The 26606-nt window shown below is 39.1% G+C and overlaps 1 protein-coding gene across 4 annotated transcripts in view; it reads left to right on the forward strand.

Moving 5' to 3' along the window:
- wnk4a (WNK lysine deficient protein kinase 4a) overlaps positions 1-26606 on the forward strand; it is a 61049-nt gene that overhangs the window by 14854 nt on the left and 19589 nt on the right. For all 4 annotated transcript variants that reach the window (XM_042507731.2, XM_088069818.1, XM_088069817.1 and 1 more), the window contains exons 3-10: positions 10928-11100; positions 11493-11713; positions 13277-13434; positions 18132-18220; positions 18987-19206; positions 21025-21385; positions 23306-23451; positions 24459-24532. In XM_042507731.2, coding sequence (XP_042363665.1) covers positions 10928-11100; positions 11493-11713; positions 13277-13434; positions 18132-18220; positions 18987-19206; positions 21025-21385; positions 23306-23451; positions 24459-24532 — 1442 coding nt within the window. The remainder of the gene's footprint in view (positions 1-10927; positions 11101-11492; positions 11714-13276; positions 13435-18131; positions 18221-18986; positions 19207-21024; positions 21386-23305; positions 23452-24458; positions 24533-26606) is intronic.

Genomic DNA, 26606 nt, shown 5'->3' on the forward strand with positions numbered 1-26606 from the left:
GTGTGTACCCTTGAATTGTGCTGTCTCAAGCTCACTTTAGCTCTCAAAATATCCGTCATTTTGACTCTTTATTGGACGGAACTGTGTGGCCGGTCGAGGATTCATAAATCTTTCATCTTGTTGCCTTCCTGTGACAAGGGCACCGCTTGCATACCATCACTTCGTAAACTGTATCCGGTGCTGGTTGCCAGTGGCACTTGATAGCACATCCTTGTTTGTCAGTGTAACCTTATGCTGCTGCTGCTGCACCCTTCCTGCAGCCCGAGTGGAGTACAAATAACCTAGTTACCAAGCACACAACATGTTTCAAAAAAACATCTACGCAAAACAAATCTTTTTTGATTATGACGGGAACAAAAGAATGCTGCAATTTCCAAATATTTGGAATTTCAAGTGATATTTGAGGATTTTTCCCAGCTTTGTAAAAAGCAATTTTAAAAAGACAAAACTGCCCTGAGATGAAAGCACCGTCTGTGTTTACTCTCTGTTCCTGTGCCTCGGGTCATAACAACCTCAAAAGGTTTTGCCCTCTCCTCCTGGTCATATCTCTGTCAAATCGCACTTCCCAGCAAAGCTTAGTGTATATTGTTCAGTTTGGAAATCCAGATGTGTGGAGCTTTCTGCTTCAGGACAGATCAGACAGTGACAGCTTTGTTGTTATCCGTAGAGAAATATACTTGATCTTTTTTACACCAGTGGCTCTCAAACTGGGGTTCAACATCAGGCAGCAACCTCTGAGGCTGAAAAATGAATGCAGAAGTGCCAACAACTGCAGTACCTCTAATGGCCACTTGAGGCTGGCTCCAAAAACAAATCAATCCTCAGCGACCTCCATATTCACCGCAGAAATGAACACGTTTACAGCCTGGTACAAAAAATAATTTTTGGTTTCTTTAGCATATTTCAACACTCGAGAACTGAACAGGGGGTGAATTCACAAGTTACATTTTAGTAAGGCTTAAAATTAACCTCTTGTCCAAATATGGTCACCTCTGGCTCCAAAAAACCAAGATGGCGACCTCCAAACTGCTGAACTCGATGCTCAAAATGAAGTCCACAAACCAATGAGTGACGTCACTGTAACTTTGTCTGCTGTTTTGTACAGTCTAATCAGTCTAAAGTCTAGTCTGCAACTAACATTTGTAACTGCTGATTTGATTGCTCTTTAGAATATGAGCATTTATTAATGATTTACCTATATATATAACAGCATTATTTCCAAAAGGAATAGTTTTTTTTCACAACCTGACAACCCAAGCATTTTTTGTATTCGTGGCTTATAACTCAGTCAGTCAATTAGACATTAATATTTGATTTATTAACCACAATAAAGACAGCTTAAAGAGACATTTCATCCCCAAATCATTGTTTGGTGTGAGTTGTCGTGTCGGCGATAGCGGCCATAGAAATGTCTGCCTTCTCTTCAGTATAAAGGAACTAGATGCCACTTTGCATTTGGAGCTCAAAGCAACAAAAAATATATTTGAAAAACTCAACAGCAATGTCTCTTTTTAGAAATCATGACCAGGGTTACTCAAGATAATCCAACTGTCTTTAAAGCCAAGTGAGACCCATATTTCTTCTTCACAAATTATGTTTTTTTATTTTTCAGACCTTCACCCTCGTTCTTGTGATTAATGGAAAGTTAAACACCTTAAGTCCTGTTGAAAATGATTGAAATCAAACGATCTGGTAAACAAAAAGTGTGAGAACCACTGGCCCTCTGCGTTTTCCGTCTCCTGTTTGGCAGAACCCACCGATCTGACGCCCAAATAAGCTTAAATGAACCGTAAAAACAAGTGTGTGCAAATACTGGCACCATAAGATCTAAGGAATCCACCCAGGAGGAATATACCTTTAAAACTTGTCAGCTCTGCGCTGTCATGAACTTGTTGAGGCCTGTAGTCAGTAGTAACAGATGATAATTATCATACATTTTTGAAAACTAATTATCCCTGAGGTAATTCTTGTGATCAGATAGTGAGTATGGCGCTTTCATCTACTAACGTCAATGATTAGATGATATCTGTGTACAAATAAAAGTAATTGTGAAGCTGTGGGAACAGAACAGTATTTTATATGCCTTATTCAGATCATAAAAAATGATCATTCGTATAACTTAACACAGTATTTATTTTAGTTTTGAATAAATGTGAAACCCAAAAGTACAAAGAACATGATGTGGATTAATGTACAATTAAATATTTCCAGTCATATATTTATGATTTCAGTAACTGATCCGGAGAGTCGTAAAGATGTATGCACACAGATTTTTGTCTGCGGCTGCTACAGTTGGCAGACAGTTAAATCAGGTTTAAGAGCGCGCAGGTTCACCTCGGCCCTTTATAGCTGCAGAAGACGTAACTGTGACGGAGCATGACTGGCTGCTATGTCCGCTGTCTTCAATAATGGCTCTGGGTGAGCAGGATGAGGAAACACTTAACACATTCTTCATTTATGGAAGTATCTCATTTGACACTTCATCAGTCATGCTGTAAAATAAGTTACTAACAGGTAATGGTGAACACAAGTTGGTGAAATTGTAGACACTTTTTCACTTCTTCTTTTTAGATTTTAGCAGAGGTTGGACTAAGTCTTTTTTTTTTGTTAAGTGACAAATTAGTCTCAGGTCTTTGCACTCAAGTACCAATTCAAGACAGACAAGTCCCAAGTCCTAAACGTTGAGCTTTGAGTCCAAGACGAGTCATAATGTGCTCCTTACCAAATGTAACATCGATTTTAACATCACAATAATCAGGTTAGCAAAGCATTAGCTTATATATTATTACATATTGACATTAGACTTTATACAAAAATACAGATAATATAGATACTAAAAAAGTGATTTGTAGCACACTTTTTAAATAATATACTTTTTTATGTTTGGGTTTGAGGGAAGGTCATTGGTGTTACAGTCCAAGTTAAATTGTATTTTACATTTTTTTAAGATTTTTTACAAACCAAACAATCAGTAGACTCATGGAGAAAATAATCACCAAATTAATATTTAGTGAAGATTAAATGATTCATTAATTGTTCAAAATGAGCTCCACCTGAGCCAACTACAACCCCAAAAACTTGCTTTTACATTAATGCATGAATAATTCAAACCTGTCTTTTTGTGATTTTGTTGTTTGAAGTCTAAAATCATCAGTGTTGTGACTTGAGTCCACACCTTTGGATTTTTTAACCATTGACACCAAAGAAAGGATGTTATCATATCTGTGCCTGTCGACCCATAGCTGAGCTGTATTTTTGGAGGACAGAACTCTTACAGGCTGTGTCCTCCAGGGGTCTTGTGATTTCTCCGTGGTTTGCTGAAGAGGACAAAGTGTTTATTCCATTCACACTCTTCTCTTTAAATACCATTACACTGAGAGAAGCACCCATACACTCTCCCCTTCAGCGTTTCAAGGCTTCCCTCCGTTACAGGGATATTTGATCAGATTGAAGACTGTCCTCCTGTCTCAGTCTAACTTTGACCTAAGGTCAGCTTGAAAGTGTCAAAAGTCAAGCTGGTCTTCAGACTGTGTAAACACCACTCAAACTGGGTGATGGACTTACAAAGGGGGCATTGTTTATGAATAACTGATGAGTTATAGCCTCTGATCAGTCCGGGTAATTCCCAACTTCATATGCTGACGGGCAGTTTACAATGAGAGCGTGTAATGGTCACTTTTCCACAACTGTGAGTCATTTGTTATTACCATTATCACAAGCTGCCGTGTCAAAAGCACAACAAAAGACAATGATACAATGATACAGTGGGTGTGGCAGGTAGCGTGTGAGGAAAAGTTACTGTAATTGCACAATGCAAATCTCAACTTGAAAGGGAAGAAGATTGTTTAGGAGGAAACGTTTTAGTAGTATGAGTGCAGAGCAGTTTATAGAAGAAAGTTAACTGAGGTCTTAGTGAGTCACTAAAAGCAAACATCAGACAGGTTAAGAGCTTTTAAGAATAACAAACACGCTAATGACACAAGATCTCCCGGCTCCCAAACAAATCAATCCTAGTCTCCCAAACAAGGTGATGCAAAGACTTTAACGCTGTACTGCTCAGAGGAAAACCTTGTACTTGTGCAAATATGTTAGAGCTAAACCAATACATGGACCACGTCAATATCTTAGAATAGAATATATCTTTACTGTCCACCAGGGTGGAGATTTGTCTTCGGCCCAACAAATACAGAAGACAACACAATAAAAAGCAGTCAGTAAATCAAGCATATAAACAGACCATTAAGAACATTTAACACATTAAATCAGTTCATATAGCTGACTGTCTGTGGTTTAAAACTCATCAGTCCCTAACTTGTTGCATGTTTCATCTTTGTCAGCCACAGTACTCACTGCCGAAAAATGGCCCCTGTGACTCTTATACTATTACACATTATATCATTAAATTATTGTAATTTATGCATTAATGTACTGGTAGGTTTTTACTGTTGCAGTTGGTTGAGCTCCTTTTAAACTACAGTGTTGTTGATTATTTTCATCATGGATTTTTTAGTGGATAGATTTCTCCGTTAACTGATGTGATTGATTGGTTTGTAAAAAAAATATGAAAATGGAGAGAATAAAACAGTTATTGTATGCAAAACAATTAGTAGAAAATAACACTATTGGATAAATATAGTGTAGTAAAAAGGTACAACATTTACCTAGATAATGTAGTGGAATAAAAAAAGAAACTGGCATGAAAAGAAAATACTTAAATATAGTACATGTACCTCACATTTGTACATAAAGGAATACCCTCCCTCACAAATGATCATTTGTCTATCTATTTTTTTTCTTTTTTTTAAAAAGTTTTTTTTCCCAACTTCAAGGTAGCGTGGCATGACTGCCTAATATTTAAAAGTTCATTTTGTGGGTGAAGTATTTAGCATAGTACTGCACCTAGTTACATTCCTCCAGCTGCTGGTCAACAAGCAACAACAATCAGGGTACAAATACCACAAAGTAGTTTGAGGAAGTTTATAAACAGTGTCACCATAAAGACGGTCGTCTACCAGACGATACTGTCAGGTTGATTGTTCAGCCGTAAAATGCACCACACAAGTATATTTTGGTCATAATTTTAAAATAAATTCATAGATATATAAATTAAAGAATCCAAGGTAAAAAACAAAACAAATACTATGATGATATGCTGTTATCTGATTTTTTTTTTTTTTTTTTAACTGACTTATTTTAAAATATCAATATTGGCCTCAGAAATCCAGTATGGGGCGGACGTTAAAATCTGTTCATATCTACAAGATGTATCTACATCAGATGGACAAAGACTCTCCTGACAGGCCACTTTTTTCCACTCCTAAAATACACAAGAGATAGTGTAATCCTGCATCATCTAGACCTCCTTTACTCCTACAGGTACAGTAATTAGCCGGGCGCCAGGAGTCAGGTCAGGTAGTCGGTGTGAGAGCAGCAGTCAGAGGCCGGTTTGAGTCCTCAATCCTGATGAGATTAATGGCTAACCTCCCTCTGCCCGCTCCATTTACTGAACATGTCAGGTTTTCCTTGGAAAGTGCACACTGCCGCCTCAGTTCTCACCTGCAAACATCTAAATGCAACACTGGAGCAGTGTGAGCGCCTACGTGCATGTTTATACAGAGTGTGTGTCAGTCAAAACGAGCATGTCCGTCTCAGAGCATGAGGTCAGACTGTGTTTTTTTTTCCTCTTTGCCTTTGACCTCAATCCCTGATCTTGGCGAGCTGGTTGTCGCTTCCTCTGAAGCCGTGCAGGTTTTGTCCTGCCTGACAGTTACTTTGAACTCTGGTCTTTATCTTTGGGGCTTCTCACTGTCAGCATGTGGAACTGGGAGTTATGGCCTGTTAACAGCGCTTTTAATAATAAATTACTGACAGGAGGAAGACTAAGAGGGTTCGGGCAGAGGTCAAGGTAGATGGAGAAGTATGCCAGATGAATTTAATTATTTCTGGAATGACACAAAAAGTTCTGACTTGTTCTTTGACATATTATGAACATTTTCTCTGTCTTATATGATCCCACACTAGCGGGGCCTCCATTAACCCTCAAATTTCACAAATTGAAATTGCAAAAGTAAAATATGCCTAATGGGATCACGTCAATTAATAAAAAACAACTCCCATTTATTTGAAAAAAATGTTTACACTCATATGAGGTGGTATAACAGGTGATTCGAAAAAGCCATATTTTGCAAAACTGCAATGGAAACACTTGTTTTGGCTTTCATAGTTCACATAATGATGGCTATGTCCTTCTTTTTTGGAGTTGGCGCCCTCGGGCATGATGCAACAGGCGCTACAAGAGCTGTTATTGCATCGCATAACTTTCCTTCCTATGCCTACGTTCGCCTTCGATTGAAAATAATGACAGCTAGCGGTGCATTGGGGGACACGTTCCTTCATTACAACAAACATGGACACTGTCGTCTATTTTGAATTAATCCCGTGTGCATTGTCCTGCTGTCATCAAGTATAAATACTAACTAGAGCACAAAAAGTGGATTAATCCACGACTGAAAATAGTCCCTAACAAAGGGCAGTTTACTTTAGTTTGAGTAACGTTTGTTAAAATCTACAGATGTTTAGGGAAATCACTGAGCCTTTATTTTTGTTGCGAGTGCCACAGACAGAATGGGGCCTAAACTAAGACTAAACTTTAAACCAAATCTATTTATAAAGCACATTTAAACAACACAAAGTGCTTTACAACCAACAAAATACAGCAAAAACTATCAAAGGCCGTAAAAAATCTAATAAAGATGAAAAGACGAGGACTAACAAATGGTTGTTTTCTTTGTTTTCATGTGATTAGACTTTATATTTAACATTGTTTTGAATGCAGATCCAAGTATTCGGGGCATAGATGTGACTGCATTGAAACATCAGCTTCTAACCCTTAACACACATCCCTGTGGGCAATAAGGGGTATGAGTGAATTCATTTTCTCACTTGCCCTACTTTTCTCTCCAGATTCCTACAGATACTGCAGTCTGTCCACACTGAATGGATGTTCCTCAAACTCTGCTCAGGCTCTGAGTGTAACATCAGGACAGTGCAAGCTGTCCAGTCCTGTATTAAGCCTCAGTGTGCACCACCTGGCTCGGTGCAAATGTTGGCTGACATGTCGTGTTCATGTCCCCGTTGTCATAATAGGGGCGCTGACAGGGACTTCTTAATACCAGTGGCTCCTCTACCATCAACACTGCTTATGTAACTCCACTTATGTGGCACAGAGCCCAAATATTTCCGAGCTAAAGCAGACCCCCGACTCAACACACACACACCTCCCAACAGCAGCTAAGAATAAAACCTCCAGCAGGACTGTATAGGAGAACTTTTCGCGGACACACACACATCTCTGGAAGAATCTCGCTTGTGTTTTCAAAGCGGAGATGGTTTGTTTTTGCGGCTCCCCCCTGCATCGCTTTCAGTGTTACACAATATTTTTTGGCCTCATTTTCCGAAGAAGGGAGGGAGAGGGTGATGCAGTCAAATATCCCATAGAAAAGTTAGAAGCGTTCACAGCTGTCAGCAGAGGATTCCTTCTTTGCCACAGGGCGTCTGACTAAAGATAGATATCATTAACTCTAATTGAAACAAGCTATCTGTGATAATGAAAGACATGTTTATTAGACAGATGAATAAGTGGTTGTCATAATGTGAAAACAAATATCAGTCAAACAGAAGCACTATTATGTGGCTGTGCTTCATTTTTGCTGTTAGTCACAGCTGAAGTGCATGTGTTTACTGGGAGGAGGCGTTATGTTATCCTGAAATTAGCCTGCACTGAAAACAATACAATCACATAACAGATCGCAGTGTTAACTCAGCTCACACTGGTGCTTTGTTTCCATCTGTACTTCATTTACATTTTTTTTTTAAAAACTTTTTAGAAGGATAATTCAGTTTTGGTGCAGGTTCTGAATGAGTCACATATTCAGTTTGTTCAACATTTTATGAACAGTGTTGTTGTCAGAGTTGCCACAGCAGGATTTTTGTTTTTTCCAATGGCTCTTAAGTTGCCAAACGTCATTTGCGTTTTGCATTTAAATATTTTGCAACCTTGCCATCAAGCATGGCAAAACCCTAGTGAGTCCTGCGGTTTTTGGAAGTGTCAGAGGCTCCAAGTGGCTCGGCTGCGTGCCACAGCTAATGCATGTTACACCGACTGCGTGCCGCAAACAGCCGCTGCACAGGCGACTCTGCAGGAGACAAAGCTCACTACGTGGGGTCCTGTGTTATCGCGCTTAGATACATAAATATCCAGATGCACATCAACCCATGACCCACTGACTCACTCACAAAGTGCACATACACTCCTACATTCACTTTTTTAAAAATTATTTCTTAATATCTATAGGGATTTGTAGTGCAAATAAGCCTCAACATAACACATAACCTGCTTTATCTGTCATTGTAGATGTACAAGGAAATTATGTTTGGGTACTGTCAGGCTGACAGCTGTAGAGGAACAAAATAAAACTTTAAATCAAAGTTGAATTTCAAAGAAAAGTACAAAGCTGCTGCAACCATGCAGTTAAAAACAAACAGCACAAAGACTTTTACAAACAAAAGCACTTTAAAATCAGTCAATTTTACAACATATAGCTAAAATTAGCAGCAATCAGTAGCTAGACAAATGCATTTAAGTGGCGACTCTGTAGCTGACACCAAGATGAGGGAGCAAAAACTTTAACCCTTTGAAACCTGAGCATATTGACTTGAATTCTTTCAGAAACATGGGGAGAAGGCAGTGAGCAACTTAACATGAAATTACCCCAAAATTTGCAAGAAATTTGTAAATCTTACATGAAAATTACCAAAAAATAAGCAGAAAAAATGGGGAAAACAGCAGTAAATGATGTTAAGAAAAAGGTTTATTTTTTTGTACATAATTGTAAATATATAATCAGAATTTTAATTTTATTTTTTATTATTATTGTCTAAAACTCGTCCCTCCCTTGCCACCTAATTTATTTTTTATAATAATATTTTTTGCCATTTGCAGGACTTTTCTAGCCAAGTTACTCATTGCTTGTTTTGTCGATCCAGGTGTTAAAGGGTTAAAAGAAATGTCGCCAAAGACTGTGCGGGCTTAGCGATAGGTCAGTTATGTGATTTTTGCCCAATGGCGCCAAAATAAGACTGCCTACCCCTGCTTTAAAGTTGAACTAACTTATTCAGAGGATGCACGAATATCTGTGATCTAATCGCTTTTTCAAGCTCTAATGATATTTTAAACACATGTAGTCATAACATCAAGATGTTTTGCTTTTTGTTAAACCGTTTAGTGATTGTGACAGAGGTCTTGCGTATGAGGAATAAGCTGCAGCTTGTGCTCACATCATAAACTGATTCCTATCCATCTAAGAGTAAACCACTTGGTCAGAAGTCGCCTCTGTGTCTTGCTCGGGCCTCATGTTTGGGTTTTTGGTGTAATATGACAGCTTGACAGGTGACTGACGCAGGTAAAAGGGCTCTTGCGTTGTGTGACTTCAGACGTCTTCAAACAGTGTGATTGATGCGGCAGCTTAGCATTAGCAACAGCAGCAGCTCATTCACTGAGTGGGAACGAGCAGAGAGGAGGGAGAGAGCCGCGGTCAGGTTGATTGTAAGCATAAACATATGCAGAGCATTTTTCCCAGAAATCCACCTCAATGCAGGATTCATGGTCCCAAAGTCTCCCAGGAGTTTTCCACTAACCACCCACCACAGGCAGAGTTACTCCAACAGCAGCTAAATTGGGCCATTCATCCAAGAGGAAGCACAAAAATGTCTTTGTCCGGGCAGCGTGATTGCAGTGTTTGGTTCAGTTTTACATGGATTTGGGAAACCTCCCCCTTGGATTTGTTAAGTCAGAGCTCCCCTTATTGGAAAATGAATGTGATTATGTAACAGGAGTTGTCGCCCAGATGGATGAACCTGTGGTTTCCAGTTCCTCAGCGGGCTCATTAGTTAAAGTAACAGAGATTCATAAAATTGGTCTCGCGGACTTCTGTTTATTGCGACCTTCTTACGTAACCCGACATAACCCTGACGAGACCAGAGCTCTGCATCTCAACTGTCAACACAACTGTGTTTTTGTGGTTGACAAAACAGTCTCACCTCAAGGTCCATTTAGAGGAGCTTTTAATCATATCACATGACCTTTACCAGCTGCAGCTAATTCAGAAGTCCGCAGCACGAGTTCTGACTACGAGAGCACACGTTTCGCCTGTTTTTAAAAACTTAACACTGTTGGTTTTCGCATTGATTTTTAAAATTCTTTCATTAGTTTATAAGGCCTTGCACCAGGCTACATCTCAGAAATGCTTTTAGTTTATGAACTATGAAAACCCCTCAGATCCTCCGAGTCTTATTTTTTTGCTTTCCCGTGGATTAGAACTAAAACATTTCGCTCATTACACTCATTACACATTTCGCTCATTCTCAGAGGATCTGAGAAGACCTAGAAATGTTTTTGGTATTTTTTTTCACATGTATCTCATTTTTCCAGTCATATGCTCAGTACCTCCCAAACACATGCATTTTCAGTAAAACCTTGAAATTCACTTTTAACAGTCACAGGCAGGGTTGAGCCACACGCTTAGGCAAACCCAAAAGAGTTCAAATGGATGAGCTTGATATAGTTTTGCTGTTGTAAAGAGCAGCCTGAATTTTCTCAAACTCAGAAGTTCTCTCAGTTTTTGGATTCTTCGTTCACTGTGGAGGCATACAAAAAATTTTATGCGCAAATTCAGTGTAACTCAGGGTTCGTAACTGATGCACAAATGATCATTTGGGGGGTTAAATATTCCTTTAAATGTCAAACAACAAAAGACGTATTTGCCCATCGCTCATGTTTCATGTAAACACCCAGAATACACTCGATATTGTGAACCGAGACACTTTTGTGCACTAAACACACTAATAACAGTGTGGATTTTCTCTGCAGACTCGTAAGCTGACCAAGGCGGAGCGGCAGCGTTTCAGTGAGGAGGTGGAGATGCTGAAGGGCCTACAGCACCCAAACATCGTCCGCTTCCACGACTCCTGGAAGTCGACGGTGAAGGGCCACAAGTGCATCATCCTGGTGACTGAACTCATGACCTCAGGCACGCTCAAAACGTGAGTCTCTCCATCCAATTCCCCTTTAAATTGCTTCTCACATTTTTGATTTTTTTAACTAATAGTAGTTTTTTTTCTTTCTGACGTTTTGTGTGTATAGTGTTAAGTTTCTGAAATGGCGGATATCCTTTTTTCCACATAAAACTCCTCACTTTTTCCATAGAAACGAGGATATTTGTGTCATGTTTGACAGCTTGTCTTTTGAGGGAGGTGTGATAAAAGTAAAGGATAGCTCCACTTTGGATACAATGTCCTTGGAGAGAATTCAGGAAACCAGCTCGCTTTCAAACTTCCTCCCAGCTGTCAAAATAAGACGTGAATTATTCTGCGGCACTTTTCTCTTCTTGCGTGTTTAAAACGGGGGTGTTCACTCTTGTCCTCCGGTGTTTTAGGTACTTGAAGAGGTTCAAGGAGATGAAGCTGAAGCTGCTGCAGCGCTGGAGTCGTCAGATCCTCAAAGGGCTTCACTTCCTGCACACGCGCACTCCTCCCATCATCCACCGGGACCTCAAGTGCGACAACATCTTCATCACCGGCCCCATCGGCTCTGTCAAAATTGGAGATCTGGGGCTGGCCACTCTCAAAAGTGCCTCTTTTGCTAAAAGTGTCATTGGTAAGTATGAATTTTGGCAGATAAATCACACAAATATCTGATTTGATTTGATATCTTTCTTTTCACTGATAGCAGAAAGAAAGTGCATCTTTAACATCATTTTGCTTAAATCTAACAGTTTGAAACTCTCTAAAATTTCTTTGGAAATTGGTGTAAACACAAAAAATTAACCCATTACGGATCAACTATGCTAAAATAAACCTTTATTTAAATTCATAAATGCTTAATTGCGTTCCTGTTTTCTTTCTCCCACAAACAAGCAACCATAGACGCCTCTGTTTAAATTCATCACTCAGTATCATTACTCAGATGGCTTTTAATTTCAGTGGGAACTTGTCCATCTTGCAACATCAAGTACGTGCAGGGAGTGTCCGCCATCTGACGCATGAGTAGCATAAAGACTTGTTGATTCTTGTTGAAAGTGACGCTTGATTTCTGTAAAACTTAATTCACCAGGTCCGAATCAAGAGGAGTTGTGTTGTGCTCAATGAGGTAGAAAAAGTGTTTATTTTTGTCTGTTTTACTGGGAACAGAATTACAATCAGTAATGAATAAGAACCGAGTCAGTTATTCACATTCAGAACTCTTCAGTGGACAACAAGGAAATATTTAGTGGTAGAATTGCATTTCTTTCTTTTGCTCTGCGACACACACTTTATTTGAAATTAGCATATAAAAACATTATTTGAAAGCATGTTGATGTATATACTGTATAAAGCTGTAACTGGAGCAGTTGTTGAGTATTGGAGATATCGTCCTTGGAGTCTGCCTTCTCTTCAGTATAATGTAACTAGATGCCACTTAGCTTGTGGTGCTCAAAGCATAAAAAAAATACATTTTAAAAAACTCAACAGCAGTGTCTCTTTCCAGATAACATGACCCGGTTTCTCAAGATAATCAGCAGCTTCAGTAGGGATTACTATGTAGGAACACTTTCATGTAGGAGGGCATGTTTTCTTTCAGTAATTTTGTTTGGTTTTTTTCTTCTAAGATTATTGGGGATTTTTAAAAACTTTTTGTCATTTAAAAAAACGAATTTTAACTTTTTTTCCCTATTTTTTTTTAGTGATTTTTAGCAATTTTTTATGTTTGTTTCTTTTTTTTAAAAAAAGATTGAGATTGAGACCGGCCAAAATAAAAATTTAAAAAATGCCAAAATTACACTATTTATTATAGCCAGAAATTGTAAAGACGTAAATTATCTCTGAATTTTAAAATTCCCAATGGTCCTTGATCACATCATTGATCACTCTGAGGGACGCAAGGAAAAAATATTAGTACCTTTAAATTCAGCTATTTATAAACATTCAGGGCCGAATCCTCAGACGCCCAGGCCTAATGATGCCACTGGTCATAAATATATATATTTATATATATATAACATGTTTATACTAGACTATATATTAGACTATAGTGGTCTTTGAAAGTTGCACATGGTGCTGGTGTCCTGTAGGTGGAACACTGGGTGGTTTTACAGTAAAACTTGCTGGATTTTTGACTGTCCTTCACTGATTCGGTACAGAATTGGAATAAATTTTGATCGTAACCTCTGCCCTCCGACAGGAACACCAGAGTTCATGGCCCCAGAGATGTACGAGGAGAAATACGACGAAGCCGTAGACGTCTACGCCTTTGGAATGTGCATCCTGGAGATGGCCACTTCTGAGTACCCATACTCCGAGTGCCAAAACGCCGCCCAGATCTACCGCAAAGTCACCAGTGTGAGTAGAGAAAAGGATGAGGGGGGCTGACTCGTGTTTTAACCAGTATTTAATGTAATCGTCCACATGTGTTTCCCTCATGTGCACACTGGAATTAAAGCGGGAGGATATCGTGTGTATCCGTCTGGATATCCTGAATCCTTGGAAAAAAGAGACAGAGCCCACATGGAATGAAAGCCTTATTTTGTCTATTAAAGGCTCAGTTTTGTCCATTACAAGCTCACTGCACCCTAATCTGACCGCTTTTCGGTTTTCAGCCCGCAATCATGACGCAGGGTCGCACATGTTTGCCTCGCTGATTGCCAGTGTCTCTACCAGCTCTAAGATCTGGTCTAACTGGTTCTGGCTATCATGTTAACTGGAATAGTCCCCTCTCCCTGAAAGTGACCTACTAACACTGACATTTGCAGTTTTCTGTCTGAACTGCCTTTTAAGCCTTGCAGATTTGTTTATTTATTTTAACCCTTTAAAACCTGAGTAAATTGGTTTGATGTCTTGGGAGAAGTCAATGAGCATTTTAACAAGACATGGCACAACAATCGGCAAGGAGTTATTTAAAAGTTACAAGAAAATTACCTAAAAATAAGCAAAAAATAAAAAAAAGGGTCCTAAAAGGTGCTTGAAATTGAAAAGAAAAGAAAGAAAATATAAAATTTAATAATAATGAATGAAAAAATCAGCTCTCTTTTTGGCAGCTTTTACTAATTTCTTGCAATTTCGCGGGACATTTCTTGCCAAGTTGCTCACCACATTTTCTCCCGTGCTTTTGAAAGAAATCAAACCATTTTGCTTAGGTTTTAAAGGGTTAAACAGCTTTTAAAAGGTTTTCAAAACACATCACAAGAAAACTTGTTGATCCAGTTTTCAAAGGGTTAAGAAGGCACAGGTATGTTAGAAAATGAAATACTAATTCTTTGAGATTTTTGTAAGAAGGTCTTAAATGCGAGCCAACTTACAGGACGTAAACTGATTGGATTTAGATCATTTCTGAACATTTTACACAGTAAAAAGTGTGTAGCTTCTTTGAAAGAAAAGACCAGAAGCAGTGTTGTGACTTTTAAAAGGCTTCAGCTCCCCCCCGGGTGCTAAGCACATCGATGACGCCACGGTGGGCAAAAGCAGGCGACAGTAGAATTATATGTTTTTGGAAATCGTGTCTCACTCTTTGCTTGCACAAAGACGTCTGTTTCTTCCGTGCGTGTCGTATATGCAAAGCAAACAGGGCCTGACGGAGGCTGGAAAGTGAGAAAGCTGCAACGCCAACAAGTCAGAGTGAGTCTGGCTCCTCCACAAACAAGGCAACATAATAATGTTCCATGTGCAGTCGGAGAAGCTTACCAGATTGAATAAAAATCACATTAGCAGCTCCTTTCATGCTTTGTTTACATTTTACGTTCATTGACGGCGTCTGTCAATTTATGGTGTGGCATTAAGCACTAACCTATAAACTTTATGTTACTTTTCACTTTAATGACTTGTACTTGAAGTCACTTGCTATTAAAGGGGCCCAGAGTAAGCATCGTAGCTAGTATATGAAAGGTAGAACATATACAAACATTGTAAAGTACCTGGAAATATTTTTTTCCGTGTGGGTGGTCACAACTGTTCGCAGACTTTCCCTGGCCGTGTTCATAATATGTTTGAATATAACATCAAATAAATAGATTGATAAGTAAATAAAACTCCTTCTTACTGCAGGGGAAAATACCTTCTCATAAACATCATACGGCCACAAGTATGTGGACATCAAAACATTAAACCAATATGTGATTGTTGAGCATCTTATTTGAAAACCGTGGGCATAATCTGTTGCTATAACGGCCTCTACTCCGCTAAAAAAAGGCCTCTTGCAAGACTGGGCAGCTGCTTCCATTCAGCTAAAAGAACATTATTGAGGTCAGGTTGGACGTTGATGTTGCTCTAGTTCATTCTTAAGGTGCACTATTCAGCAAGGGGTGCAACTAATACTTATTTTCCACATTAATGGTTCAGTGTTTGGTTTTTGAAATATTAGAAAATGAGGAAAATGCTCTGAGAATCCAAATTTGCATAATCAAATCTCTTTAAAACCCAAAGATTTTCATTTAATCACAATAAAACCAGCAAAAAAGTGACATTTGAGAAGCTGCAACAAGTGCATTTTTGTCAATATTCTCGTTAGAAATGTATTGGAGAGGCCTTTTTTCTCAGCCTCACTCTGCACTGGGACATCATCATGTTAAAACAGGAAAAGTACGCTAACTAAATACGCACACTAAAATATGTGTCTATAATATTTCAGCATTGTGTAGCATTACAGGACTACTTCACCCCAAAAATGAACTTGCAATTTAATGTATGAATGTATGTACGTGTTTTATTATGTAAATGAGGTTGTCTGAATGTCATGCTCCTATAGGCAAATCATTTTAATTTAGTTTTACATTGTATAATGACAATTAAGTCTTTCTATTCTGTTTCTATCATTTGTATATCACTTAGTTACCCTATATCACGGTGAGTTCAGAATATTACTGAATATAACTCACATGCCTCCATGGTGAACGAAGAATCCAAAAACAAAGAAAATTCTTGAAGAATGAATGTAAATGGGGGCCGTGCAACAGAAACACTTCTGCACAGTTTCACGCATGGACAAGTAGGGCGCTTGGGCAATTCTGAGAAGTGAAAGGTTTTAGGGAAAATTTGCGTGCTTGGGAAGTACTGAGCATAAAACTGGATAAATGAGACTTGGATTATGCTGCATGAATTGTGTGTGAGTTTATAAATGAACGCTTTGATATAATTTTGAATATAATTGTCCCCCTTCTGCTTCGATTCATCAAGAATTTTCTCAGTGTTTGGATTCTTCCATCATAGTTTAGGCATTTAAGAAAAAAAAAAATCTTCCAAAATTCAACATGGTATGAGTAATTGATACACAGATTGTCTTTTTATGGGTGAAGTATTCCTTTAAGATTTAATAGCCCCAGAACAAAAGTTTAAGTGCAGGGGTGTCTGCTATACTTTTGGCTATATATTGAATCTCCCTCAGTGGAATTGAAATATGCGTCAAAAGAATGCAACATCTTGATTGATTTCTTAATTAGAATTATTTCTTGGGATTATTAAAGTCATTAACCAAAGTCAATATGACATCAGTATATTTCTCAAGATCTTATCCTGACTGTCAGAACAGGAAAGCAGCAGAGTCACAAATTAGATTTAGATTGAAAAAACTGATTTATTCTGAAGGTGCATGTGAGGACACTGAAGCAAACAAAGAAACCCTGTGCTCTTCTTTGAATTCTCTCAATTACATTTCGCATTTTATCTAACAGAATTTCAGTGATTGCACCTTTTTTTGGGCTCCATAATTTGTTAAAGTATTATGTAACGTGTCAGTCTGTATCCTCTAAAGACATAAACAGCGGTCAAACATTTGGTGCTGTTAACAAAAACAACATTCGTCCTCTCCGCTGTCTCACAGCTTTGTCTTACTGAAACAGGAAGCAGGAGAATCTTAAGAAAACGATTTGTGGCCATAACAAACAAGACCGCAGTTACTGTGTGACATGTCAGTGTGTAAATGTGCGGGGTGTATCACTCAGCGTTTTTCTGCTAAATCGAATTATTTGGGTGTTTTGACCTAACGTCAGCTGGTTGCTTGGGTATGTGCAGGCAAAAACATCTTTTTGACCTCGCTTTCTTATCGGTGTTTGTACAAGGATGGGAGCTCTGCTGTAATCTATGGATATTCTCGCAATAGCATTTAAAACTCCCTGATTTTATTTAATTGAGGAGTCCTGCCTGAATATTTTCTGTCTTGGGATAAACTCTGCATACAAGCTCCGGCTGTCAGGAGTTTAAAAAATCCCTTGAAGGAGGAAGGAGAGCTTGGTTGGGTTTTTTCCATTTTCATGAGCTCCTCGTATTGTTCCCCTCTGGTGTTGACATGATTGCAGAGCCGAATGTCATGCTGGCTGTTAGCAGATGTCACAAAGCTCAGGATTACGTTTACATACAGCGCAGGTGGGGAGCGGCTGTTTCTGCTTCGATTAGAAAAGAGAACTGTGGGGTAAAAGTTGAAGGAAGAGGTCGCTGCTGGCTGTTGATCACTTATTCTGTTTAACACTTTAAAACCCGGAACGACGTCAGTTTTCATGTGCTGCAGTCAGATGCCTGTCACATGCATTTAAACCTTTGAAATCCAAGCAAATTGTTTTGATTTCTTTTGAAAGACGATGGTTAAAAAGGCAAGAAGCAACTTGGCAAGGGATGTCCCACAATATGCAGAAATTAATAAAATATTGACAAGAAAATTACCTGAAAACTAGTTTTATAAAGGAGAGACAGAGCGAGAGAAAAATGATTTTAAGTTAATAATAATTTTAAGAAATAGAAAAAACTGTTATTTATGTAATTATTTAGGTAATTATTAATTTTTTTTAAATTTGAAAATATATATATGTATATATGTGTGTGTGTATATATACACATTCATATATATTGATGTTTTTATTTACCTTTTTTGTTTTCTTTGCTTTTATTTATTTAGCAAAATTTTAGTTTATTTTTTTTTATACTTCTAACTTCTGTCAGTGATTCCAACAGAAATCTAGTTAATTTGCGCAGGTTGCAAATGGTTAAAGCACCCTCCTGTGGTACCTGTACAGAGCCCTACAGATGAAGTAAAACTCTTGTGATTGTTTTCACAGGGAATGAAGCCTGACAGTTTCTACAAAGTCAAAGTCCCAGAGCTCAAGGAGATCATCGAGGGCTGCATTCGTATGAACAACGACGAAAGGTACGTGTGAAAACATACACACAATAGTAGAATGACAAATTGCATAAATGTGCTTATTTAGATTTTCATGAAGTGCACTAATCTCTGTTCTAATCGTCCGTTTTTCCTGTTTGTTTGTGCCTAGTTTAGGAAACTTACAGAAGCTATTTAGATTCAAGCTCATTATTTTGATTTGTGAAGATATTTCTATTGAACAGTAAGTCTAGACTGTATTAAAATGCTGTTATCTATCATTTTCTGTTGTGCATGACACAACCTCACCTAAATTTTCAGGCTTGAGAAACCTTCGATTTTGCTGCATCTTCTGTGTGTAAACACAATCTAAAGAGGCAGCAGAGTTGTATCAAAAACAATAATATAGTTTATTGGCAAAACAGGGAAGCTGACTTTATTTGTAGACAACTGTTTACTGTGCATGTTAAACCAAAAAAATAAGTCACTAAGCACGTTTTTGGTTATTGATGTGATTCTGCACAACATCCTGCTTTAGGTGTGCCTGCAAATATGAGCAAAATAATCAACAGGACCTGAAAGAAAGCATAACTTGCAACAATTTTTTCAGTAGAGCATGTAACACTTGCTGTTTTTCAAATGCACAGTTGTCAAAGATTTATAGGCCAGTCAGAACCTGCTGAGATGTATTTAGTTGTGGATGAATTTTGAAAAAAAAACATTAATACAAGGTTTGGATTTAAAAAAAAACTGAAAATCAATCTTTTAAATTGCCTGCATGTTTAAACCAGATGACAATATTTTTCCGCTGAAGGTACACCATTCAGGACCTCCTGGATCACCCCTTCTTCCAGGAGAACAATGGCGTGCACGTTGAGCTGGCGGAAGAGGACGACATGGTGAAGTCGGGCCTGAAGCTGTGGCTGCGCATGGATGACACCAAGAAGCTCCACGGGAAGTACAAGGACAACAACGCCATCGAGTTCCTCTTCGAGCTCTACAAGGACGTGCCGGAGGAGGTGGCTCAGGAGATGGTGAGCATCTGCTGCTTTCCTGTTTGCTGCAGCCATTAGCGAGGAAATTGGGTAATTGATGCCAGATCAACAGATAGAGGTGACTTCAGCCGACCTCCACATGTTTTCTGACCTAGATTCATGATCATAGTGTTTTAAGGGTCGACTGGATATGGAGTTTGCATTGACCTCAGTGGTCTGAACACAATTAAGCACCAAATTCCTCCTTGGAAAAGAAGGGAGCGGTTAGATGAAAAATGGACTCGGTTGTGATGTTTCTTGTTACAAACTATTATGCCTCCTACAGCAATAATATTCGAGGTTGAATTACAGATCAAAAGACAGTTTCAAGGTGTTAATAAAAATTGTACAACCCCAATTGCTGCAAGGCTGGGACGCAGTATAAAACAGGAATAAAAATAGATTTAAATGATTTTCAAATCCTTTCTTTTGACCTATATTCAGTCGAATACAGTTTAAAACAAGATATATTAGATAAAATGTAAATACTGATAAAATGTATTGTTGTTGTCTCCAGATTTTACTGCAGAGTGAGCGCTCTTTATTTTCAGGCTACTCTTTGAAACAGAGAGCCGCAGACATGCAGTGAGCGGCACAGAGGAGGAGAGACCTTCTGCTTAGAAGTGGTGAATATACAGCTCACAGCAACTTAATAGGATACAGTCTCTGGCTTTTGTTTGATATCTAGTGTCGCCAACAAATGTTGGTGCGCTTATGAGATCCAATATAGCGCCATTAGGTCATTTACTATATTACGTTAATGCTGCTGTCATGCTGAGCCCCGTTCAAATTTAAAAACTACAGATAACGAATTATCGAAAATTTGTATTGAACAGCAAAATTCAACTTGACATAATTTTGAGTCGAGTATGGCCCTAGTCAACTGAGACATCATATGTTTTCCAAAAGCACTTTTCTGGCTGTGCTGATTTTATAGATCTTGTGTGCTGCCGGGAGGTTGATGTGTGTGAAGCATCCATGTTTTCACAGACATGGATGTAAATTTTAAAAGATGGTGCGTGGAGGCATACAGCTGCGCGGCAGTAATTTGGAACTGGGGTTGTAAAATGTTCAAGCAGACTTTAAGACCCTATTACAGGCTGAGATGACATCACATCACAGTGAAACAGACATTTCTTTGCGAGTTATCTATCTTTTGACACTTGACCCCAAACAGCAAAAGCAGCCTCACTAATGCACCCCGGCATCATTACGCTTCCTTTATGACAGCAGAAATACGCTCCAGCACATAAAGAGAGCGCCTTGCCGAGTGTGTCAAGGGCACGGCTCAACATTTAATCATCAGCGGTTCGAAATGTGAGAGTGTGTCTCCTGAAGCGGCCGAGGTCATGTCTTTAATAATATAATGGCCCTCTTGCTGGTTACGAAACAGGCCCTCGTGTCCTCCAGACCCCCCTCCGTAGAGGTCACTTTTAATGAAAATGCAAAGCCACAATTCCTTACTTGTTTACCCGCTTTGTAGTAGTTTTCATCAAGATCAAATTTGGTATCAGCGGGGGACATCTAGTCCGGCAGATCTGCTGTAATCTGACTCTGTGTTGAGAGGCCGGTTCGGACTGAGTGTCCCACTCGGCCGGACCGGGTGTCACAAGAGGCTGTACAAGACAGAAGAATCTGTGTGTGATGGTTTCACAGAGCAAACTGTTGTTATCTCTGCAGCTTTTGTCACTTCAAAGACTGACTGTTGCTGCTCTCCTGATCAGGTCACTAAGTGCAGCAGTCCTGCACACTGTGGACCGTGACTGAAACACATGTGTTCATGTTGTGCCCTGACCATTTCTCCGTCTTGTTATGCAGGTCGTCCTTGGTTTCGTGTGTGAGGCAGACTTCAAGCTCGTGGCCAAGGCCATACGGGACAGGGTAGCGGCCATCAAGCGTCAGAGAGAGAAGTTGCGGCGGCAGGCAGAGGAGCAGAAGAAGAAGCAGGAGCAAGAAGCCATAGAAGAAGAACCAGAGCCTCAGCATCCATTACCTAAAGTCAGCGATGTTGTTGCAAGAGAGTCCCCCATCCCGGCCGTGACACCTCCGGCCCCCGTTCTGTCCCCTGTTACCAGCTCAGTGGACTCCGGGGTCAGCTCCAGCTACCCCGCAGAGCCGGAGGAGCCCGAGGCCGACCAGCACTTCCACATCCGCCACAACAGCCTGTCCTCTGCTAACTGTGAGACGCCTCATATAACATATACAATGAAATCTTTGTAGGCTCTCTCTGTCTGTGCTGGTTTTCTTCCTTTCAGTTTAACTTTTTAGGGTCATACAAACTTTTAAAGCAAATTTTATTATATAAAAATGATAGTCCTCAATTATATCATTAGTTTTAAAACAAGGATGTTTCTCACAGAGCAGTTTCCTGAAAACTGATGCTGTAACATCATCATTTAGCCTGACAGCAGTGCTGTAATCCAAACGTCTTTGCGGCATCACAAGGTCTTAAATTTCTAACATGGTGACTCTAATAAATGTTGTTAAAATACAGCAAAGAAAAACAGTTTTGCCTTTGCATAATGTTGTACATCTTACAGTTAAAATTATAGTGCATTTAAAATCAGGTGTGGATTAAGTATTTAGATCCATTACATAAATACCACCAGCAATACTAGAATAAGACTACAAGACATTTTAATGTTGACATTGGTCAAGGTGACTAAATAGAATAAAAAAGCCTTTATTGTCATTGTACAGTAAACAGTGAAATTATGCACGTGACCCCTGATCAGGGCCATAAAAAGACAGGAAGACACCTCAAAAACAAAACATCTTCAGCAAATAAACACAGGTTCTAAAATAAGATGTGAAATAAATAAAGTATTTATAGCACTAGAATGAATGTAATTATTTCACATGATCCAGTAGGTTAACCTTTGAAAGCCAGCTTATCTCTATGACTTAAAATACTGTTGAGGGTGGTTTAATGCGTGGTCTGCACTTTTAGGATGTTGCGATGTTGCTGTAGCAACAATTGATGCTAATTCAGCTAATTCCTGTGAATTCTGCGTGAGTAAAGAGATAAGATATAAAAGGTAAAATTTAATTACTAAATGATTTAAATCACCATTAAAAATAGCAAAAGTGCAGACAAGAGGTGCAAAGATAAAAAGATTATTTAAAAAATGATATAAAATCCAGTTTACAAATAAGTTTTGCAGTCATTAGTGGGTGGAGAAGAAGTGTAAAAAAGCAACGTTTTTAGCTTTTACTTAAAGTGGTCAGAGTCAGGGCTTGTCTAACATCATTTGGGAGGTTGTTCCAGGTTTGTGCTGCATGATAACAAAACGCTGCTTTACCATGTTTTCATAATCTGTAATAGCATTTGAGCTGTTTTACCCAATTTCATTGCAAAGAACCCAAATATCACAACATGCAATTTATCGCCGTGAAAATCAGGCATTTTGTTCCTTCCTCTCACTCTCTGCAGACACGGAAATTAGTTCACTTAAGAGTACAACATTTCTATCAGAAATACAAAGTAGCATAAAACCGAAACAGTTCCTTAAAATTGAGCTTAATTACAGTACTGGAACAAATGTACTTGGCTGCATTTCACCATTGCATACTAAAACTGGCATCAAGTTCAGTCGCATTAAATAAGTCTGTTAAAATCAAACTTTTCACCTCTCAATTTTCTCAGTTAGGCTCATCACGAACTCTGGTGATGAATGCTTCTCGCTGCATTAGCTGCACAATCACACTGAACAGAGATCTGTGCTGAAGTCAAAGCACATGGGAGGCGCACGGTGAAATGTGAAACTGCAGATAACTGAATTATTCAGTCCCTGTAATCTCACGGGGTGTGTGTGTGTTAGTGTGTGTGTGTGTGTGTGTGTGTGAACGCTGTACTTTAGTTATTGAAAATTTCTGAAACAAAAACTCAGACTTTCTTGCTCCTCCTGAATCCATCCATTCTCCTGCGCGTTAATGCAAAGTAAAACCCTCTAAGTTCATATTGTTTGTGTGTGGTATGTCTCAGTTTGCAGTCGTTAGATGTGTGTGTTTCTGTTCAGGTTGTGTGTGTGCTGTACAGTGTGTGTCACAGACTGCAGTTGGTCACATGCTAATGGTTTATGCCCTTTTGTTTAAACAGCTGACTGTGAGACGGACGGCTATCTGAGCTCCTCTGGGCTTCAGGATCCGCTGGAGGCCGGCAGCTTCAACACGACCCCTCCCGCCACGTACACCGACACCGTGACTGCAAACGGCCTCACCATCCCAGCCCTCCGCTTCCCCTCGGTGAGTGACCTCAATAAAGAACTGGTGAGTGGAGGCGAGAAGGAGGACTTTACGAGGCCTCCTTCATCAACAGTAATACAGTGGTGACAGAGAGTTATGTAAACTGTGCAAAGCTGGAAAGTAACACCTGACATGGAGGTACACAAAACCTTTAGGTGTGAGGAAATCAATCATGACTAAAGAATAGCTGATGTATATTCTCTCAGTGGATCTGAACCAAAAGCAGCCATGTCAAACCCACCATACTCCATTTAAATACTCAGTAATTTTATCATCGTAAAACACACTTCATTTAAAGTCGACAGAAGGAAAACAAAACTCAAATGCAACGTCTCGGTTTATCTTTCCACCGTTCCAACAAATACCAATGCTGATTTAGGTGAAACAAACCTTTAATTCTCCCAGTTAGATGTCAAATATGCTGGCTCTGTACGCACTAAAATGACTGTTTTTTTAAATGGAGTCTGGTGAGTGTGGCAGTTGCAATTTTTAGGCTGTTTTTGTGAAACAAAAATGATTCTAAAACAAAAAGGTCTATCTGTGTAGGGATCCTTAATATAATGTTGTGAGACTCTTAGGCTATGTTTAGACTTTTCTATTAACAAACAGAAAAAGTCTTTTCTTTACATATTGAAAAAAAATCGGCGTTCATATGATAACATTTTGAAAACTATCCTTGTGTACTCGGATTCGTAAATAACAGCCGAAATTGGTGTAACGCCGTTCTCACAGGATCCGCACATTGCCAGATTTCATCCTCTGGGGACAACGAAAGTCTGGACAAAAGTTAATGTGCTAAGTTTTAAAGCAAATTACCAAATTGGGGAATTCAGTGGTTCAGTAATGCATAAATAATACCACAATCAGAGAAAAATAACATTTTGTGTGTAAACTTCAGTGTGTGGGGAGTGTTACCTGGATACCATCTTGTGCTAAAGCTTCAAAGGACAAAGAAATCAATGGAAATCTTCGATTCATGTTCACTTTACCACTGTTTCTATTCACAGAGTATTGCAGTATCCAGCAATGTGGAACACGGCAACTTAGGGGTCCCGAGCGGCTTCAACTCTCCTGTGGACAGGTAACGTTCATCATTCCCTTTTTTTTTTAAACATCCGAGGAACAATAGAGTTCAATAGTCCCTTCTGTAGTTGAGTTTGAGGCCTGAAAATCGATGTGGATCCAGTAGAAATGTCTGGTCTTCCCTCTCTAACTCCTCCTCCTCCACATCTGTGGGGCTGAAACAACAAGCTGGAGGCGATCGACAGACTCCTCTGTGTTTTTGTTGCTGTGAGGCGGAGTGGACCCTCGCAGGTTTCTTTGTGATGTTGCGGAGGCCCTGTTTTCCATGTTGGTGGGATGTTGGGGAGAGAACGGCTTTATTCCTGGCATGAGAGCAAATCATGTGTGCGTGTGTGTGTGTTTGTCGTCACTTGGGCTTTATCTTCTTTTCAGAGGCTATAATGTTTTTAAAATTATATTGTGGCCACGCAGAACCTAAGATCTGATAAGGCCAAAATACGATTGGTTTCCAATAATCTCTTTTTTTGTGAATTCATTTCCTCTACATCAAAAAAAATTGTGAAAAATTTAATTTTCTGTGGGCCGAGGTGACATCTTCAAATTGCTTGTTTGTAATATCAACAATCAGAAGTCTGTTTTAAATGTTTGTTTTTATTTTGAATGTCAAAAGACAAAGGAAAAAAATTAAAAAAGGAAATAGTAATTATCAAAGTAATAATAATAATAAAAATAACCAACTCAGGTTTAAAATAAACCCCTAATTCAGCCACTCAGATGTGAAATCATGCTGGCTCTATTCACACTAAAATGACTGTTTATTTAAATGGAGTCTGGTAGGATTGGTGATAATTATCTCAGGGCTTTTTCTGTGAAAAGAAAAAGGATCTCAGACTGACAAAACAGTCTATGTCTGTCAGGATCATTTCAATAATGTTGTCAGGCCCTTTGAATAACAATCTGAGCCTGTCAGTGGCAAAAACAGGCACTTTTGGTGGATGTAAATTAACGGTGTGAACATGCCCTGAGTGGTTACATTGAAACCTCTTTTATGGCTGCAAAAATTACCCATTAGCCTCTTCAACACACAAACATGGGAAAATAGGTTTAAAAATACTTAAGTTACCCTCAAAATATGTTTTGAATGTAGAGTTTGGGTGGAATTTACAAATTTCTCTACAACACATGCTGTGCATGTAAAAGGTCTTTTACAGCCTGTTTGGTTTGTCCTCCATGACAGTTTATCTGACTCGACCAGAGTGGATTGAAACAAACGTCTCGCTGAGTGTAATGTTTCACAGCAGCTTAGGCCTGCGCTATTTAGGATCCATTAATAATTCTTCCTCTGAGAAAAGCCGCAGATTACTGATGAGCAGAACTGCATTTCATCACCGCTCGCAATGCCAACACAAATTATTTTGTTTAATTCCCATGTCCTCTGTGTTTAAAGGTGGAAACAGGCTTCACTTTGAACCGCAGTTACCCGCCGTGAGCTGGAGCTTTTTAAATAGAGACAGGCGGACGCTGCCAACCAGTAGGCCTGTAAATGTTTGCAGCCTGTGTTGGAGAGGGGAGTCTGTGACCGCAGCAATCCAAAAAGACCCAGGAGACGCAATTAGCTGAACTAAAAGCTTTTTATAAAATAAACTGAATGTTCTCCAGTTCTCTGAAACCTAAAACTAAAAAACATTGTATAAATACAACAGATCACGTGTTTCTTCTTCTGGAGCTTCATATAGAGCAGGGACACTCAGCGTGGTTTGCAGGCTGCGTGTTCCAGGACATTTCTGGGATTTTAAGGCGTTTCTAAGGTTTTAGGACATTTCCAGGATTTAGGGACGATTTCAAGGATTTTAGGGCACTTCTAGGATTTCGGCCGTTTCTCGGGTTTTAGAAGGTTTTTTTTAGAATTTTAGGAGTTCTAGGATTTCAGGGCATTTCTAGGATTTTAGGACACTTTTACGATTTTAGGACATTTCTGGGATTTCAGGACATTTCTAGGTTTTTAGGACGTTTCTAAGATTTCAGGACAGTTCTAAGACTTAGGACATTTCTAGAATTTTAGGATGTTTCAAGGATTTCAGGACACTTTTAGGATTTTTGGACATCTCTAGTATTTAAGGACGTTAGGGGTT

The sequence above is a fragment of the Plectropomus leopardus genome, chromosome 19, assembly GCF_026936395.1.
Source record: "Plectropomus leopardus strain MGB_pleo_1.0 chromosome 19, ASM2693639v1, whole genome shotgun sequence".
NCBI classification, from domain to species: domain Eukaryota; kingdom Metazoa; phylum Chordata; class Actinopteri; order Perciformes; family Serranidae; genus Plectropomus; species Plectropomus leopardus.